Source organism: Mobula birostris, chromosome 15 (genome assembly GCF_030028105.1).
Source record: "Mobula birostris isolate sMobBir1 chromosome 15, sMobBir1.hap1, whole genome shotgun sequence".
Taxonomy (NCBI): domain Eukaryota; kingdom Metazoa; phylum Chordata; class Chondrichthyes; order Myliobatiformes; family Myliobatidae; genus Mobula; species Mobula birostris.
The window spans coordinates 15,744,745-15,765,162 of record NC_092384.1 but is presented as its reverse complement, the minus strand read 5'-3'; the positions used below and the strand labels follow the sequence as shown (position 1 = coordinate 15,765,162).

The 20,418-nt window shown below is 42.1% G+C and overlaps 1 protein-coding gene across 3 annotated transcripts in view; it reads left to right on the top strand.

The window, feature by feature from the left end:
- Positions 1-1,225: 1,225 nt before the first annotated feature.
- Positions 1,226-20,418, top strand: part of LOC140210237 (uncharacterized) — a 54,968-nt gene continuing 35,775 nt past the window's right edge. For all 3 annotated transcript variants that reach the window (XM_072279114.1, XM_072279115.1, XM_072279116.1), the window contains exons 1-4: positions 1,226-1,581; positions 19,669-19,720; positions 19,811-19,968; positions 20,052-20,075. In XM_072279114.1, the coding sequence (XP_072135215.1) occupies positions 1,284-1,581; positions 19,669-19,720; positions 19,811-19,968; positions 20,052-20,075 (532 nt within the window). In that variant the 5' untranslated portion in view covers positions 1,226-1,283. The remainder of the gene's footprint in view (positions 1,582-19,668; positions 19,721-19,810; positions 19,969-20,051; positions 20,076-20,418) is intronic.

The following is a 20,418-nucleotide window of genomic DNA, read 5'->3' as shown; positions in this document are numbered from 1 at the left end:
AGGTGGATGGCAGCTGTCCATTGAGATCCAAGAACCTCTCCCAGCATTTGCACCCAAGGCACCACACTCTAATCAATCAAGGGTAGTGCCTTATAACGAGTAACTGCTGCTTCCCGTGTTGTGTCAATGCCATGACGAGAAGGAGGAGTGTCCTCATCTGAGTTTTAGGAGAACCTTGTAGCTGCCACCAGGAATACCCCAAGCTTGTTCTCCTGAATAACTTCAATGTCAGACAAGCAACACCCAGTTAGCATGGAAGGATTGATTTTAGTGACTCACATTAGCACTTAAGGAACATGCTCACAATTGGTTTGGAGTAAATATTGACACCACCTTGTCCAGACCAATGCCATTGTTCATTATTAAGCATGTATTGCAGTAGCAATGGTGATGTCAAACATATCTACTTTTTTCCTGGTAGCAAAATATTCAACACCCTAATGTCCCTTCTGTATTGGTTGATCTTCAGAAATATCACGATTTAATTTAGTTCAGTGTTATGAAAATACAAGGCAAAACAGTTTTTAAGTTCATACATATTTGTCCTAAAGTAGAATGTCTATTTGAGAAGGCTGATTAAAGGCACTTGAGATCTCAGGAGCCCTCAGTTAGCAGACATTGATCTGACTCACCAAATCCATTTTGCTAAAATGTTGTTCGGGCATGATGGGATGTTTTACACGTGGGATTAAATTCTGTTTTATACATTCCGCAAAGGGAATTTTCAGACAAAATTGATCAAATTGCCAATTTTGCATTTAAACAATAAGTACTGTATTCTCCGAGCAGCTCTCGCAACTGCCACAGTGATAGAAGCCCATGAAAGCAAATGTTTGAAGGGAAACCGTTCTAGGAGGATGGTTTGCACCTTTGATTAACCCCTAGGTGGAGATCGGCTGGAATCCAAATGTGGGACCTGCTGCTCTAGACTCAGGTAAAGACGGTGCTGTCTTCTCAACCCGCTTTTTCACGTGTGTGTGTGTGTGACATACACCATTATCGGACACTTCAGAGTGTAAACAAAAAAACGGGACATTGAGAAGAACCTTAAGTGTAGTTTGTTTTACCTCTGTTTCTTCTCAAGTTCTGTAAAATTGAAGTCAACATTGATTGGAACAGCCGGCGTGCAATGGGCAGTAGCAAACTCAGAGGGTAATGAGGCGATTGTTAGTGCTGCTCGGTTGCTTAGTAACGGTTGCGCACGCTTCCTACAGACATGGCTAGGTGGCCGTGGTACAGTACTGTGATCGCGGGATAGAGCCGCGTTGCCTGTCCGTACACTAATGCAGAACAAAAATGTGGCGAAGAGCAGCATGGAAGAAACGGGGAGAGCGCCCACTAGGGCCATAACCATCGGGGATGTGGTTTTGCCCGGGGGCCCAAAGAGTCAGACCTCGAAGCTAAAGCAGGTCAAGTTGGGAGGTCACGACAAGGCGAAGCGGACCAGTGTGGCAGTGCTTAAATATAAACCCGGCTGGGCCAAAGCGCACCAAGCCGATAAACGCAAAAACTTCTTCAAGAAAACCTTCGGGAAAGACAACGAAGAACCTCAGCTGTGGAGCACAGTGCCGGGTGGCACAGGTAACTGTCACTGTGGGACTGGGGTAAGAGTGCCGAGAAGACCGATATGCTTTCGATCAATCTATAACGCCGAGCGAGAGGATTGACCTTTAAATATTATTCGGGATACAGTGATCTAACACCTTCACAAACTCAGAACATCACGAAGTATGTTTTAGCCAGTGCGGTACTTTAGTAATATTCACTCATAGCGGGATTCAACTAGTAATGATGCACAACGTGGTTATTTGCAGAAGAAGAAGAACATCGGCGGCAAACAGTGCTGTTGGTACGGTACTATATTCCTTTTTAACTCCTTGAGGCAGCAGAGAAGCAGAGTGCACTCTGACAAAACGGTGCAGGTCCGGAGAGACTATGTTTAAATATATGAAATCAGATTTAAACGGTAGTTTGTCAGGAGCGTGGATCACAAGAGATTTGCAAGAGAGGTATTGAGCACTCAAAGGAGTGAGGGTGAGAGAGGGAGGGAGTGAGACATTCAGTGTCAAGTGTTACTCCCTGACAGGAGAGAAATAGATGTATACAGTACACCTTCGAAACTCACTGTGGTACCAAAAGTACTGCTCCTGAGATAAGGATGGGAAAAATATAGTATATTTCAGTCTTAGGATCTTCCCAACGTTTTATAATCAATGAGGTAGTTATTAAAGCTAATTAACCCCCAACACCTTCCTTACCTACTTTAAATAATGTTAAAATATCAAGCAGGAAACATTAGCAAATAAGGCAACATCTGTGCAAAGAGAAACTGAGTTATTTTCAGTTCTTCATTCTGGGCCTTCAACCCAGGAAATATTCTTGTAAATCTGTTCTGCACCCTCTCTCTAATGTCTTCATGCCCTTGGCATGCAGTGACCAGAACTGAACACTATAACCAGAGGTCAAGCAGTGTTGTCTAAATGTTCAGTATAACCTTCATAACTCCACCATTGACAGTCCCAAGCACAGCTGTGAAAGGGTTGGGTATAGGGCTAGAATCCCCATCTCGTTAAAAAACCCAGTGCCACAGAATCAACAACAGGGACTCAAAAGACCTCATCCCTGGGAGAAGAAGGATCTTCACCTAGAAGACATATGACGCGATGTAGTGAAAGTGAAAGCTATAGGGCCAATCAGCCTCCAACCCAGGACTGAGAACTCTGGTGAGCTGCTGTCACTGGCCTGTCCCCAGCAGGTGTGATGGGCTGAAGATAAAGAAGAACTTTCATGCTCTGTGTATCCATTGACAAAATCCACAATTTTGTAAGGCTTTTAACCACTTTCTCAATTGTCCTGCAACCTTCAATGATCTCTGCAGACGTACTGCAACGTCACTTTGATCCAGCACTCCTTTTAGAATAGTATCCCTTCTCTAAATAGCCGTTTTTTAAATCTTCCTACTACTTCAGCCCACTTTATACATACTACCCATCAAATACCTGTCCATGCTAATCTCATTGCCCAACACATTATCTGTAGCCTTCTCCCTGTATTGTACCATTCTCATGATTATTATTTTGTTTCTCCTTTCCAAAAAAAGAAAGCCATCCTTCAAAATTATAGTCATAGTCATACTTTATTGATCCCGGGGGAAATTGGTTTTCGTTACAGTTGCACCATAAATAATAATAAAACCATAATTAGTTAAATAGTAATATGTAAATTATGCCAGGGAATAAGTCCAGGACCAGCCTATTGGCTTATTCCTGACTCTTTAAAAAAAATCCGGTGCAAACTCTACACTAACTGAATGTTACCATTTCTAAAGTCGATGTACTTATTTTTTTGTTTTAGCTTGTCAGTCTGACTGCCATCTAGAAGTAGGAAAATAATATTTAAAGATGGAGTCCTTCATTTAGGTGAAACAGTCTTCTGGCCAAGATGATGACATTTGATGACAATGTGTTAATCAGTAAGTTCCAATCATGTACAGTGGCCCCTCCACACCCGACAGTGATACAACACGGAGCAGCGTGGTAGCATAGTGGATAGCACAAGGCTTTACAGCACCACCAACCCAGATACAATTCCTGCCGCAATCTGTAAGGAGTTTGTACATTCACCCTGTGACCATGTGGGTTTCCTCCAGATGCTCCAGTTTCCTTCTACATTCCAAAGACATACCAGATTAATTGGTCATTTTAAATTGTCCTGTGATTGGGCTAGGATTAAATTGGGTGTTGCTGGGTGGTGTGGCTTGAAGGAATGGAAGGGACTACTCTATGCTGTATTTTTAAAAAACACAAACAAGCAAACCAGTTAGAATGCTCCACACGGTACACCTGTAGAAATTTGTGAGAGTCTTTGGTGACATTGCAAGTCCCCTCAAACTCCTAATGAAATGTAGCCACTGGTGTGGCTCCTTTATAATTGCATCAATATGTACAAACCAGGATAGATTTTCAGAGATGTCAACACCCAGGAATCTGAAACTACTTGACCTTTTTGCTGCTAATCCCTTGACTTCCCCTCCGTAGATACCACTATCAATTCCTTAGTCTTACTGACATTAAGTACAAAGTTGTTGTTATGGCACCACTCAACTCCTGTACACCATCTCATCACCATCTGAAATTCTGTCAACAGTAGTTGTATCATCGGCAAATTTATAGATGGCATTTGAGCTGTGCCTAGCCACACAGTCATGGGTGTAGAGGGAGAGTCATGGGCTTAGCACACATTTTTGAAGTGTGCTAAGTGTGTGAAGGTGTTGTGTTGAAGTGTGTTAATTGTCAGCAAGGAGATGATATTTTTGATCTGCATTGACTGTGGTGTCCCAGTCAAGGATCCAGTTGCAGAAGCAGGTGCAGAGGCCCAGGTTTTGGAGCTTGTTAATTAAAACTTGCAGGTATGATTGTGTTGAATGGTGAGCTATAGTGAATCAGAAGCCTGGACCCTATTGTCCAGGTGATCGAAGGCCGAGTGGAGAGCCAGTGAGATTACTTCTGCTGTAGATCTATTGTGGCGAAAGGCAAGTTGCAGCAGATCAAGGTCCTACCTTAGGCAGGAGTTGATTCTGGCCATGACCAATCTTTCAAGCACTTCATCACAGTAGATGTGAGTGCAACTGGGCAATAGTCATTGAGATAGCTCTCCCTACTCTTTTTGGGTACAGATATGTTTGCTGCCTTTTTGAAGCAGGTGGGAACTTCTGACTGCAGTAGTGAGAGATTGAAGATGTCCTTGAACATTCCCATCAGTTGGTTGGCACAGATTTTCATTGCCCTACCAGGAATACCATCAGGGCCTGATGCCTTGTGAGGCTTCACCCTCATGAAAGATGTCCTGATGTCATCCTCCAAGACCAATGTAATACCCTGGTTTCAGACCATGCTTTATTTTATTAATACAGTTATGCTGTTGGACATTTTATTTTATTTTCTGCAGATTTTCTCAAAATGCAAACATATATATACATATACTCCTTTAATTACATTATACAATCCAGTATTTCAATTTTTCGGTTTAAATTAAAAATTCAGTTGATGAAATAGGCTTGTTGAGTTAGCCAATACAATTTGTCTTGTTAATATTTTGGCCAATAAAATACCCAGGAGAAGAATGGGTAGCAATTTTTCTACAGAGAGTGTGGAAGAAAGATGAAAGAAAAAAGAAAGAAAGAAATGGACAACGAACATAGCAGAAGAACATGGTTTCCAGAAGAATATGGAACTCAGTTTGGAAGGACAGATACTGATGTCAGAAAATCCTCATGCAGAATATGGTCTTTTTCCTTGGATGTTGTGTGGATATTTTTTGCTTGGACTGGTTCTTCAGTGCAGAACCGTTTCAGTTTTAATCTAACTGTATACTGGTGTGAGCTAAATTATTGCTTCCTGGTGAATGTTAAGTTTTCATGGATGCCTTGTCATCTATTTGTACAGGTAATTGTCTTATTTTTCCCCTAGAAGAAACATTCAAACTTTGTGGTTACCCAAATCATATCCACCTTAGACATGTTTATTGACTGGAAATGTCCTTTTCATCATTATTTCCATGCATTGTAGAGTAACGTTGCTGTTAGTTTGTGTTCGCAGTATAGCTAGCTCATCACGAGCCTACAGTGAGAGGGTTACAGAAAGAGTCACCAGATGCTGTAGAGATTTGCACAGGTATAATTTTATTCTAACTTTCAAAGCATGCATAAATCACATTGAGCTCATCTGGGAGTGAAGTAGCACATCCATTTACGACGTTAGGTTTTGCCTTGTTGGAAATATTGGCTGACGTGCAACCGATTCTGTCTCTTACTTCAATTGCAATTGTTTTTGTGGCCTTAGAATAGCCTTCTGTAGGTTATACCTGGTCTTGTATAGTTCTCGATCTCCGGTCTTGAATGCCATAGGTCTAGCCCTCAGTAGACTATCAATTTCCTGGTTCATCCATGGCTTTTGGACTGAGTTCTGAAGGGCACACACTCATCCACACAGGTCTTGATGAAGTTGGTGACAACTGCAATGTATTCATTCAGATCCTAAGCATAATCCCAAAATATCGTCATGTCCACCAACTCAAAGCAGTTCTATAAGTGCTCCTCCACTTCCCTTAACCATACCCCCTTGGTGCTCACCACTGGTGCTGCGGTCTTTATTCCCTGCCTATGTGCTGGGAGTAGAAGTACAGCCAGGTGGCGGGACTATCCAAAGTGCAGGTATGGGCTGGCACAGTAAGCATTCTTGATGGTGGTAGAACAATGGTCAAGTGTGTTGGCTCCTCTGGTTCCACAGATGGTAGTTCAGAGACTTCTTCAAACTGGCCTGGTTGAAATCCCCATAATGACAGGGAAGGCATCAGGGTGTGCTGTTCTGTGCCTGCTGATTACAGTGCTCAGCCTCTCCAGTACCTGCCTGATGTTGGCCAGTGGTTGAATGTACAACGTTACCAGGATGATTGATGATATTTCACTCTTGCTTACCAAAAATTGATTTGCCCGTCTTAAAAATATTTAAAGACTCTACTTCCAGTCCTTTGAGGAAGATAGTTATATTTAGACCATAAACATGGGAGCAGAATTAGACCATTCAGCCCATCAAGTCTGCTCTGCCATTCCATCATGGCTGATCTATTATCCCTCTCAATAACATTCTCCTTCCTTCTCCCTGTAACCTTTGATGCCCTGGCTAATCAAGAAACTATCAATCTCTGCTTTAAATATGCCTAATAACTTGGCCTCCACGACTGTCTCTGGCAATGAATTCCACAGATTCGCTACACCTCTGGCTAAAGAAATTTCTCCGTGTCTCTGTTCTAAATGGACATTCCTCTATTCTGAGGCTGTGGCTTCTGCTCCTAGACTCCCCATAGGAAACCTCTCCACATCCACTCTGTCTCGGCCTTTCTGTATTCAACAGGTTTCAATGAGATTTCCCCACCCCCCGGCCATCCTTCTAATCTCCAGCAAGTACATTAATTCTTTCACTCCCAGAATAATTCCTGTGAATCACCTTGACTCTCTCCAATGCCAGCACATTGGACAAGGAGCCCAAAATTTTTCATAATACTCCAAGTATGGACTGACCAATGCCTTATAAAGCCTCAGAATTACATCCTTTTATATTCTAGTCCTCTCGAAATGAATGCTAACATTGCATTTGCTTTCCTTAACACTAACCCAACCTGCAAGTTAACCTTTAGGGAATCCTGCATGAGGACTCCCAAGTCCCTTTTCACCTCTGATTTTTGAAATGTCTCCCCATTTAGAAAATAGCCTCTGCCTTTATGTCTTCTACCAAAGTGCATGACCAAACAACTTCCTGACATTATATTCCATCAGCCACTTCTTTGTCCATTCTCCCAATCTGTCTAATCCTTCTGCAGATACCTTGATTCCTTACCACCACCTGCCCCTCCATTTATCTTCATGTTGTCCGCAAACTTGGCTAAAAAGCCATCAATTGTATCATCCAAAGCATTGACATATACTGTAACAGGAAAAGAAGTGATCCCTTTGGAACACCACTAGTCACTGGCAGCCAACCAGAAAAGGCCCCTTTTATTTCCATTCTATGCCTCCTGCTAATCAGTCAATCTTCTGTCCATGGTAACATATTTTCTGTAATACCATGGGCTCTTATCCAGCAGCTTATGTGCAGCACCTTGACAAAAGGTTTTCGGAAAATCCACATACATAACTCTCCTTTGTCTATACTCAAAGAATTCCAACAGGTTTGTCAGCAAGATCTGCCCCTTAAGGAAACCATGCTGACTTTGGCTGATTTGTGCCTCCAAGTGACTCAAAACCTCATTTTGAACAATGGGCTCTAACAACTTCCCAATCTGAAGTCAGGGTAACTGGCTTATAAGTTCTTGTCTTTCCCCTCCCTCCCTTCTTTAAGAGTGGAGTGACATTTGCAATTTTCCAGTACTCCAGAACCATTCTAGAATGATTGAAAGGTCCATAATCTCTTCAACTATCTCTTTCAGGAACCCCGGGGTGTAGTCCATCTGGTTCAAGTGACTTGTGTATCTTCAGACCTTTCAACTTCCCAAACACCTTCTCCTTCGCAATAGCAACGGCACACGCTTATGTCCCAACACTGTTGAGTTTCTGGCATATTGCTCATGTCTTCGACAGTGAAGGCTGATGGAAAATACTTACTAAGTTTGTCGACTATTTCTTTGGCCCCTATTACTACCTCTCCAGTGTCATTTCCAGCAGTGGAAAATCCACTCTCGTCTCTCTTTTGGTATCCTCTTTGATATTATTGGCTAGCTTACCTTCATATTTCATCTTTTTTCCTCCTTATGGCTTTTTTTAGCTGCCTTCTGTTGATTTTTAAAAGCTTCCCAGTCCTCTAACTTCCCACTAATGTTTGCTATATTATGTTGGAATGTGGTGTTTTAATCCAAGGTTCTTTCCGTAGTCAGGGAAGAGGCACCAAACTTGTTGCTTCATGACTGTTTTATTAAGCATTAATAGAACAAAGAAAATCTAAAATGAACAGTGACAGGAGCAGAGGCTACTTGCAGGAGGGAGAGACAAAAGAAAAAAAGACAAAAGCTGGTACTCAAAGAGGACCAGCTTTTTATAGAGATAAGAAATTTTTTAAACTGCAAAGAAAATAACAATTAAGCAGTCGGCTCCAACATTCCCCCTTTGATTCTAAATCACACATTAGAATCATAAATTCTGAAAATTCAGAGGCAGAAAAATTTATGGTAGCTACCTTAAGTATAAAATAATCAAAAATTACAGAACTTAGGAAATATCAAAGGGTCTATATTCTTCAAAGAATTCACTGGACTATTCATGCTTGGGCAGATTAGTAGCCATGACAAGAGTTTGTGAGTTTGAACTATTCTATTAATGATCACCCTTAAATGTGTAACGAAAGATGTAGAATATGATCAGGCGTGTTAGTATGAATAATAACTCCAGTTTCTGAGACTTAAATGAATCCAGTCAAAGAAATCCCATCCATCACACTGATGTATTTCAGCTGCTTCTTTCCGAATATGATCAGCCAAATTAGTTATGTCTTCAGACTCCTCAGGTATGTAAGTACAACACTCCTTGTCTAAAACTGCACATTTCATCCCCCATCCCAACTGTTAAGAGATCTAATGCCATACGATTTTGAAGAAGCATTCTGTGCATGGCAACCATTTCTTTTGTTACTTTTCCCAAGATATCAGCTTAGCAGCACCAACATTTTAATCTCTATACTTCTTGCAACACCATAAAATGGGAATAAAATTGATGCAAACCAATCTCCTTCTGAAATGTCTCATTTACCTCTAGGACTCGGGAGGTAAATGAAAAGTGCGTATATGTCTCACGACAGGGAAAACATACCCTAAGTAACAAGGTCCTGACAAATTAAGTGCAGACATCCCACCCTGCAAAAACTCATTTCAGGGAGGTATCCCCCCCCCCCCACCCCCGTCGACCTTCAAGGGTGTATGTAATACTTTGTTTAGTGATTTTGTCTAATCTGTAAACCAAGTTGGGTATATGCAGAAAATGTGACATTAAAATATGTACATATATTATATTATTATGTTTATTCTATTACAACTTTAAGCGTCTACAGCGAGTTTGGCGTTATCACGTAGGACATCAATAGAGTAGCTCCTTAGCAGCTAGCCCGCTAGTTTAAATAGCGTTAGCTATGCTAATGAATGAATGACACCTGTTAAACTCACCTCAACATGTCTTTTACATTTTAACCCACCATGGTCAATAGAAAAGTCACTGTTGCAAACAGTGCAGCGAGCAACACTGTCATTTCTGAGGTCAACTGTAAAGCCCGCCCACAGAGAAAACTGATAGGTCTATTTAGCACAAAGAGAGACCAATCAGGATGCTCGCTCTCACTCTCCCTCTCAAAAAAATCGATTTCTGGGGTATTGTATATAATTTCCGGGCGTCAGGGAGCCACTATCAATATGCCGGAGACTCCTGGAACTTCTGGGAGAGGTGGGATGTCTGTAAGTGAAATAGTGGTGTAGACCTCATTTTCACTCACAGAGTATGTATTGTTCCATGAACTTGGACCTTTTCATATTACTTGACAGGAGCTTTGTTGAATTGTCATATTTTCAATGAAAATTCCAGAGGCATTACCCCATTTAGGTTATGTAAAGTGTAATTGCATCAACTATGCCTTACTGGAATGATGCCTTTTGAACTCAAGCAAAAGTTAGCTTTTATCGTGAACAATGAAATGATTTAATAGCTTTGTCATGAACATTAGGTACAGATATATCGTTATCCCAGAGAAAGACACAAATAGAGTCATATATGGCATGATTTCCCTAAATCATGCTGATCATATTTACTTAAATAATCCAGTTTAAGATTGTATCTGGGGAGCATGATAATTGTAAATTTATGTCTCCCTTGAACATAATAGGAGAAATATAGGCATAATGTCAAAATTGCCATTGCTGGAATGTTTAATAAGGAGGGCAGATGTTTGTTTGGTATCTGAAGGAATGCCTAGCATTGGTGAATATTTTGAAGTGTTACCTATATAATGATGTACCCAGCAGCTAGAGTCTTAACAGCATCTGCAAATTGATGTGAGGGGAGATTTGATAGAGGTATATGAAATTATGATGGGTATAGATAGAGTGAATGTAAACAGGCTTTTTCCACTGAGGCAAGGGGAGAAAAAAACCAGAGGACATGGGTTAAGGGTGAGGGGGGGAAAGTTTAAAGGGAACATTAGGGGGGGCTTCTTCACACAGAGAGTGGTGGGAGTATGGAATGAGCTGCCAGACGAGGTGGTAAATGCGGGTTCTTTTTTAACATTTAAGAATAAATTGGACAGATACATGGATGGGAGGTGTATGGAGGGATATGGTCCGTGTGCAGGTCAGTGGGACTAGGCAGAAAATGGTTCGGCACAGCCAAGAAGGGCCAAAAGGCCTGTTTCTGTGCTGTAGTTTCTATGGTTCTATGGTTCTATGTGATATTCACATATAAATTGAGTCATCTCAATTAGAACATTGTGAGTGTGGAAAATTGGTGAAAGTATATCAGTACGTAATAGTAGAATAGGCATCATAATGCCCAGTAGTTGACTTGCTGGTACTCTTCTGGCTGGTTAGTCATTTACTCACTGTAACCCAGCAGTGTAGGTACTGTGAGCAAGAAGTTACTAACACATTAACCACAGCACTTGTTGTCCTCGCTGGGTACCACTTTAGATCCTTGCAGTGGCTGGCGTGTATCCACTTATTTTTACCTTCTACTTTCGCCACTGAGTTGGTAATTAACAGCACTTGATAGGGACCTTCTCATCAAGCTCTAGTGATCCCTTATGCAGCTTCTTTATCAGGACTCACTCACCAGGAATCAAGGTTTGTCCTCCTATTAAATCAGTCCAAGCAGCAGAAACCTGGTGAGAAGCAGACTGTGCAGCTTGGGTTAATTTCACACAATAGTTAACTAAACTGTCTGCCATAATGTGTCTATCAGCCTCCCTGAGATCGAGGGCTGCCGGCAGTGACTTAGGATGCCCTGTTATCACCTCAAAAGGACTTAGTTTATTTGGGGTTGTTCTGATGCTACACAAGACCATGGGAGGAGCCATGGGCCACGGTAGGCTGTGTTCATGATACTGCCTACCATTGTTTAATGGCTCCATTCATTTGTTCAGCCTGTCCTGGTGACCCTGGGTAATATTGTCAATGAAAAGGTTCAAAGGTTAATTTATTATCTAAGTATACAACTCTGAAACTCTTCTCCAGATAGCTACAAAATCAAGAAAGAAGAGAACAGCAGCATGATCATCAACCCCAAATCTCTCCTCTTCACAAAAAAAACAAGCAAACAGAACAGGCACAGCAACCCCTAAATCCCCCTCCGCCCACACACAAAAGTCGAGGAAAATTGGTTGAAAAACACAGTATGGTATAGTCCAAGTCCGTATCCAAAATGCAGGAAACCTGGGTAACACTCTCCGGACACAGCGGCAACCTCTCCCTTCTCTGATAGCAGAATGATTTCTCCCAGAGATCACAAGGCAGGCAGCAGGTGTTCACCCCAACGTTTCAGTCTCACTCGTTACTTTAATCGGTGAACAATGGAAGTGTTAATTAGCGAAATGGAGTTGATCATCGCACAGCCTCCTCACCACGAGGTTCCTGCATGCTGCCTCTGCCTCCTGGAATCCTCTTGGAGACTGCAGAGCGCTGGAACACCCAAACAATCTCCAAACTGCAAGTCACAGGCTCCAACGGTTCCAGAATCACATTCAGGATGAAAAGCAAACGTAAAGGACATAATGTTCATCTGTCAACGTAATTTCTGACAAACACTCCCAATGACATGTGTTCCTTGGTCAGAGTCGATGTGAAATGGTAATCTCCACGTGGGATTTTGCTGTGCGTGTGGCAGTGGTTTTCCTTGCTAGAATAGCTTCCACTCATCTTGAAAATTTGTTCACTATTACCAGTGTATCCTTTAAACTTTGGCAAAGTAATGTAGTCCACTTTTAAGTGTAAAAATGGATCAGGTGGGGCAGTAGCACTTAATTGTGGTAGCTTTTCTGCTACTCCAGGATTTATTTTTGAACATCTCATACATCTTTCAAACATTTGTTGAGCTCGTGCCCTGAACTTTGTATTCCACCACTACTGGGAGAATCTGTTAATCAACTTTTGCACTCCAGGGAGTGTGTTTGCCATGCCAGATAAGGAATCAATGTATTTGGAGCTACCAGTCTATGACAAGTGCCATATCCCCATGCTCCATCACTGTTTAATTTCCTAACATTCTCCATCCAGAACCACTATTCCTGGTTAGAGCATTCAGCTTGCATCTCTCAAATGTCTTGTATGTCATAGTCATAGTCATAGTCGAACTTTATTGATCCCGGGGGAAATTGCTTTTTGTTACAGTGGCACCATAAATAATTAAATAGTAATAAAACCATAAATAGTTAAATAGTAATATGCAAATTATGCCAGGAAATAAGTCCAGTACCAGCCTGTTGACTCAGGGTTTCTAACCCTCCAAGGGAGGAATTGTAAGGTTTGATGGCCACAGGCAGGAATGACTTCCTATGACGCTCTGTGTTGCATCTCGGTGGAATGAATCTCTGGCTGAATGTACTCCTGTGCATTATGTAGTGGATGGGACACATTGTCCAAGATGGCAGGCAACTTGGACAACATCCTCTTTTCAGATACCACCGTGAGAGAGTCCAGTTCCATCCCCACAACATCACTGGCCTTAGGAATGAGTTTGTTGATTCTGTTGGTGTCTGCTACCCTCAGCCTCCTGCCCCAGCACACAACAGCAAACATGATAGTACTGGCCACCACAGACTCGTAGAACATCCTCAGCATCGTCCGACAGATGTTAAAGGACCTCAGTCTCCTCAGGAAATAGAGAGTTCATTGGTGAATCAGAATTCTACTTTTTTTCCCATGATTCCAGTTGTCAGGTTCACTATTTGTTGTACTTTTTTTACTGCTTTTATTTCTTTCCATGCTCCCTTCTCCACAATTTTATCCATGAAAGCATTTCCACGGCTTTCCACTAATCATTTTGGAGTGGCTTTTACATTTTAATACAGCAACTTCTGACAGCAAAGTTTTCAAAATCACAAGCAACTCCAAAAGCATATTGAGAATCAGTGTAAATATTAGCTGATTTTCCTTCTGCCAACATACAAGCTTCAATCAAAGCTTTTAGTTCTGCTTGCTGCGCAGAGATGCCAGGAGCCATGCTTCCTGATGCCAGCACCTCAATTCCAGGAACCATCACCCATTCCGACATTCATATTCCTCTCTGTCACTGAGGAGCCATCAGTGTACAGAATCGATCTTTGGCAGAGTAACAGGCTGTATGTCTCCATGTTCTTGAGTTAAGCTTGCTGTCATGTGTTTCTCAGGCTAAATGGTTTGCCTGTATAAGGGATTCTTGATTCAGGTGCAGTACACAATGTCGCCTTTAAAGTTTGAAACACTTTCAGTTGTTCTTCATTGAGTCAGAGGGTCATCTGCCCTGCTTACTGCCTTTCAGCAGATCGTTGAGTGGTTGAGAAATAGCTGATGATTCTGCCACTTGCTTGTCAATATATTGATGAGCAATGGTTTCGCCTTCAGCCCTACGTGTCTCTTGCAAAAATGCCATCCCCTTCTCGCAATTCCTCCGTCTCCGCCGCATCTGCTGTCAGAATGAAGCTTTTCATTCCAGAACGAGGGAGATGTCCTCCTTTTTTAAAGAAAGGGGCTTCCCTTCCTCCACCATCAACTCTGCTCTCAAACGCGTCTCCCCCATTTCACGCACATCTACTCTCACTCCATCCTCCCGCCACCCCACTAGGAATAGGGTTCCCCTTGTCCTCACCTGCCATCCCACCAGCCTCCGGGTCCAACATATTATTCTCCGTAACTTCCGCCACCTCCAACGGGATCCCACCACTAAGCACATCATTCCCTCCCCCACCTCTCTGCTTTCCGCAGGGATCACTCCCTATGCGACTCCCTTGTCCATTCGTCCCTCCCATCCCTCCCCACCGATCTCCCTGCTGGCACTTATCCTTGTAAGCAGAACAAGTACTACACATGCCCTTACACTTCCTCCCTTACCACCATTCAGGGCCCCAGACAGTCCTTCCAGGTGAGGCGACACTTCACCTGTGAGTCGGCTGGGGTGATATACTGCGTCTGGTTTTCCCGATGTGGCCTTCTATATATTGGTGAGACCCGACGCAGACTGGGAGATCGTTTCGTTGAACACCTACGCTCTGTCCACCAGAGAAAGCAGGATCTCCCAGTGGCCACACATTTTAATTCCACGTCCCATTCCCATTCTGATATGTCTATCCACGGCCTCCTCTACAGTAAAAATGAAGCCACACTCAGGTTGGAGGAACAACACCTTATATTCCGTCTGGGTAGCCTCCAACCTGATGGCATGAACATTGACTTCTCAAACTTCCACTAATGCCCACCTCCTCCTTGTACCCCATCCGTTATTTATTTATATTCACACATTCTTTCTCTCTCTCTCCTTTTTCTCCCCCTTTCCCTCTGACTGTACCCCTTGCCCATCCTCCTTTTCTTTCTCCCTGGGTCTCTTGTCCCATGATCCTCTCATATCCCTTTTGCCAATCACCTGTCCAGCTCTTGGCTCCATCCCTCCCCCTCCTGTCTTCTCCTATCATTTTGGATCTCCCCTTCCCCCTCCCACTTTCAAGTCTCTTACTAGCTCTTCCTTCAGTTAATCCTGACGAAGAGTCTCGGCCCGAAACGTCGACTGTACCTCTTCCTAGAGATGCTGCCTGTCCTGCTGCGTTCACCAGCAACTTTTATGTGTGTTGCTTGAATTTGCAGTATCTGCAGAATTCCTCGTGTTTGTGTCTTCACTCCCTTGGTTTTAATTGGAGCAAGTGGTGACACAGCTATCGATCTTATTCTTCCATCGCTGTCATCCTTGCTTGAGTTGCTAGGAGCCGCTGTAGAGTCGATGTCAGGTCCGTCCTGTAATTCCTTGGTGTTCACATGGTGTTGCTGTCTCAGAGGACTCTCTGATGTAGGCTGTATTTCTTCGGAGTTTGGATGATATTGCTGTCTGATGTAGAGAGTGTTTCCCAGTGTGGAGCTTCAGAAATAGCATCACTGGCAGCAGCACTAGAAACTTCACTAGCAGGACCACCTCCCTGAAGTCTCTGTCCAGTTTCTCCATTTTGTTTTTGTTTGCTTCTGAGACCCACACCATGCCCTTCAGTTTTATTTTCCACTTGTTCAGTTAATGCAGAAAGTTGTTACCTAGACTTTTCACTGTCTCTGTCATGACGTTTCTGTAGCTTATCACAAGTTTTGCCTTTCTTTCACAATCAATCAGTCAGTCTTTACTCACCCCATTAACTTTTACTTTCGCTCGCCTATTTGATCAAACCAACCATACTGTCTTTCCTTTCCCTTGGTGCGTTTTCTGGATCTTAATAAGCTTAACATCGGTATTTTTCATCCAGTTGTTTTCATTAATTTTATCAAACTGAGATGCTTTAACCGGCTAAGAACTATTAAGTTTTTATGACTTTGATCGTGATCTTGAAGTATTAGTAGATTGCAACTGCAATTTAAGGTTTTCTCACGCACTCCACTGGTACACGCCACAACTAAGGCCATTGCTTGTATACTCCACCAGTTTACACATATTTAAGATGGTGGCATGTTCGAATACAATAGCCTCTTGGGGACCAACCAGAGGTGCACTTTTCTTTATAAAATGTGCTTTTTATGATCGTAAGACTGTACTGGACTCCAAGAATGATAGGTACAGCAGGTCTACTGCATCAGTGAACTGTTTGTTGTTTGGAGACACTGGCCAGGGTGTCGAAGGAGCTGGCGCTCGGCCAGGAGAAGGACGAGGAGCTGGTGCTTGGCCAAGAGAAAGTTTGGAGGAGCTAACCTCGGTGCAGACCATGTTGCTGCCTGCTACTCGATGACTTTGGAGTTGGTGCGCAAAAGCAGCATGAAGTGTGTCTGTGGATGACTTGCAATCACGAGACCCTGTTGGACATTGATAATGTGAGATGTCACAGGCCTGTTTCCCTTGTTTGGTGGTGAGACAGGTGACGAGGCAGCACATGGCCTTGGTTGTAGTGAGGACTAGGCCTCAAGTGGGCTTGCCTGTTGCTGCAGTCCAGGTGAGACAATGCTGGAGCTAGCCTGTCCCATCAGTGCTTCCCTCCAGTGTTCAACTGGCGGAATATCAGGCTAGATTGTCTGGAGCTGTACCATCAATTTGCATGTTGCTCAGAGACTTGGACTGTACATGTGCTTTCTAGCGTAACAATGTGTCTTTTTTTTTCTCTCCCTCTTGCTATTTTGAATGTATGTTATGTACCTTGGCCCCAGAGGAATGCTGTCTCATTCAACTGTATCCATGTATGGTCTGAATGATGATTAAATTTGATTTGATTTTCTCCATGTATTCTATGCCATGTACATATTTAATTTTTTTAAAATGTTCTACTGGCTTGTGATGCTCTACTATCTTGCATATGGCTCCACTGGCTTGCATTTTTTTAAACAAACCTGTTTTCAAAACAGCAAACATAGAAGTTTCCTCAATAGTACTTCTATCCTATGTAGTGAACTTGGAACTAATTTTCTCAGACAATTAGCAACAGAAGTTCTTACCAAACAAGTTAGTTGTTTTTATTTCATCCTATTGAGTGTGATCTTTCATTGATTTATTGTGGTTCTTGGATTTACTGTGTATTCCTGCAAGAAAATGTATCTTGGTGTATCTGATGACATCTATGTACATTGATAATAAATCTACTTTGAACTTTTATTTGCACACTAAAAACTTCCACTTCATCTGCAATTCTTCCAAGTCCACAAAACTTTGCCATCATCCTGCCGACTACACCAGTTGTTGGATTTTGATGTTTTAATTCAAGGTTTGTTTAGAAATCGGGAAAGAGTCAGAAAAATTGTTGCTTCACAATCATTTTATTAAGTGTTAACAGAAAAAAGAATATCTAAAATGACCTTAGTGATTGAGGAGTAGTAACTATTCTTGAACATGGTGGTGTGAGTCCTGAGACACTTGTACCTTCTACCTGATGCCATGACCTGGGTGGTGATGATCTTTGATGGATGCTGCTTTTCTATGACAATGTTCCATGTAGATGTGCTCAATGGTTGGGAGGATTTTACTACCTTTTGTATGATTTTCCACAAAGGCATTGGTGTTCCTATACCAGGCCATATTGCAGCCTGTCAGCATACCTTCCATCACACATCTATAGACGTTTGTCAAGGTTCTTAATGAAATGTTGAATCTCTGCAGACTTCTGAGGAAGTAGAGGTGCTGTTGTGCTTTCTTTGCAATTATATTTATATGATGGGTCCAGGACAGGTCCTCTGAGATAGTGACACCCAGGAATTTCAAATTAATGACCCTCTCCACCTCTGATTCTCCAGTGATTACTGGCTTGTGGACCTTTTGGTTTCCTCTCCTGAAGTCTACAATCAGTTCTTTGGTCTTATTGATATTGAGTGAAAAGTTGTTTTTACACCACTCAGCCAAATTTTCTTATTTCCCTCCTGTATGCTGATTCATCACCACCTTTGATACAGCCCACAACAGTGGTGTCATCAGCAAACTTGTATATAGTGATGGAGCTGTACTTGGCCACACAGTCATAGGTGTAAAGCAAGTAGAACAGGGGGCTAAGTACACATCCCTGTGGTGCTCTTGTGCTGATGGAGATTGTGGAAGAGATGTTTTTGCCAATCTGAACTGACTGGAGTCTGCAAGTGAGAAAATCCAGGATCCAATTGCACAAGGAGATATTGAGGCCCTGGTCTTGGAGTTTACTGATTAGTTTTGATAGGAAGATGGCGTTAAATGCTGAGCTGTAATCAATAAAGAGCATCCTGATGTATGCATCTTTGCTATTCGGATGTTCCAGGGTTGTGTGAAGAGCCTATGAAATGGCATCTGCTGTAGACCTGTTGCTTCGGTAGGCGAATTGGAGCGGATACAAGTTTTGTCTCGGACATGAGATGATAAGCTCTAACACCAGCCTCTCTACTGGTACCTACTCTTAAAAAGTCATCTTGTAGGAATTCTACAAATTCATTTTCTTAGGATCCAGCACCAATCTGATTTTTCCAATCTACCTGCATATTGAAATCCCCCATGACTATCATAATATTACCTTTTTTACATGCTTTTTCTATCTCCCATCATTATCTGTACCCCACATCCTGGCTATTGTTTGGAGGCCTGTATATAAATCCCATCAGGGCCTTTCTACACTTGCAGTTTCTTAACTGTATCCACAAGGATTCTAAATTTTTTGATCCTACATATCCTTTTCCTAAGAATTTGTGTCCATTTTTTACCAACAGGACCACCCCATCCCCTCTGTCTACCTGCCTGAAATTTTGATATAAGTTGTATCTTCTGATGTTAAGCTCTCAAATATGATCTCCTTTCAGCCACAACTCAGTGGTACCCACGTCATACCTGTCAATCTCTAACTGCACTAAAAGATCATCTACCTTATTCTATATACTACGTACATTAATTATAACACCTTCAGTCCTGTATTCATTACTCTTTTCATGTTACACTTCAACTCCTCCCACTAACAGCAATCTTGTCGTATCATCAGCCTGTCCTTCCTTACAGTCTTGTTAAACGCTGCATCGACCTGTATACCACCTGCCCATCCTCAGCCCTATCACTCCAGTTTCCTACCAGCTTTGTTTAAACCCTCCTCAATAGCTCTAGCACACCTGTCCACAAGGATATTGGTCCCCTCGGGTTAAGGTGCAACCCATCCTTTTTGTAGAGGTCTTACTTTCCCCAGAAGATTGATCGCAATGATCCAGAAATCTGAAACTCTGCCTCCTACACCAGTTCCTCAGTCACACATTCAATCCTGAGATTACTACTCTGGAGATCCTGCTTACATCTTAACTCTCTATATTCTCTCTTAAGGATCTTCTTCCTTTTCCAACCTATGTTGTTGGTATCAATATGTACCATGACTTCCGCCTGCTCAGCCTCTCCCTTTAGAATGCTGTGGAGCCAATTTGAGACATCGCTGAGCCTAAAACAAACTAAAAAAAATCTCAGCGTTGAGCTTTTACTGATGGCATTTCTCTTTCTTTCTGTAGAAGTACATTTCTCTGGCTATGCGATCAGACATTTTAAACCACACTCACAGAGGTTAGTTTGGAACCTTTCTCCTTTTTCATTCAATTTAATTTTTGGAAACAAGGAAGGCTCAAACCTGACCAATTGTTTGTTTAATTCAAGTTCTCCTGGTAAAACAAGTGCGGCGAGGAGATCATCAGAGGCAAGTTATCCACAAAGTCAAATAGATCAAATAAAAGCAATTCATCAGGAGAAACTACCTCCAAGACAAACCCTTTCACCCCCTAGCCCACAACCATGGACTGAACCAAAGAAAGCAGGTAATATTTTATTAGTTTGTGGTGTTAATCTCTTGCCATCTTTTCTTTCCTTTCTTATTTAATCAAATTTTCTTTTTTTTTAGATCATAATTCTGCTTTGTTATCAGGTGAGTACATTTTCCTTTTCTAATAAATGCTGATCAGTATCTGCTTGTTATGATAACTATCTTACTTTTGGGGGGAAAATTACAAACCATGATCTCTTTGGAAAAGTTGCCAGATAGTGATAATATTGCATTTTTTAGTCAGCACTAATTTTTTCTCAGTTGGAATGATTGGAGTTACTGTGTGGCAAAACTTGAGCTGATCGATCAAAAACATGGAAAATTAAAGCTTTCTGCATTGCATATACACATTCAGAGGATTCCCTCATTTCTGTAAATATGCATGTATGGATACTTAGCAATATCAGTTAAAATTTTAGTTATCTGAGGGCACAGTAACAAAACA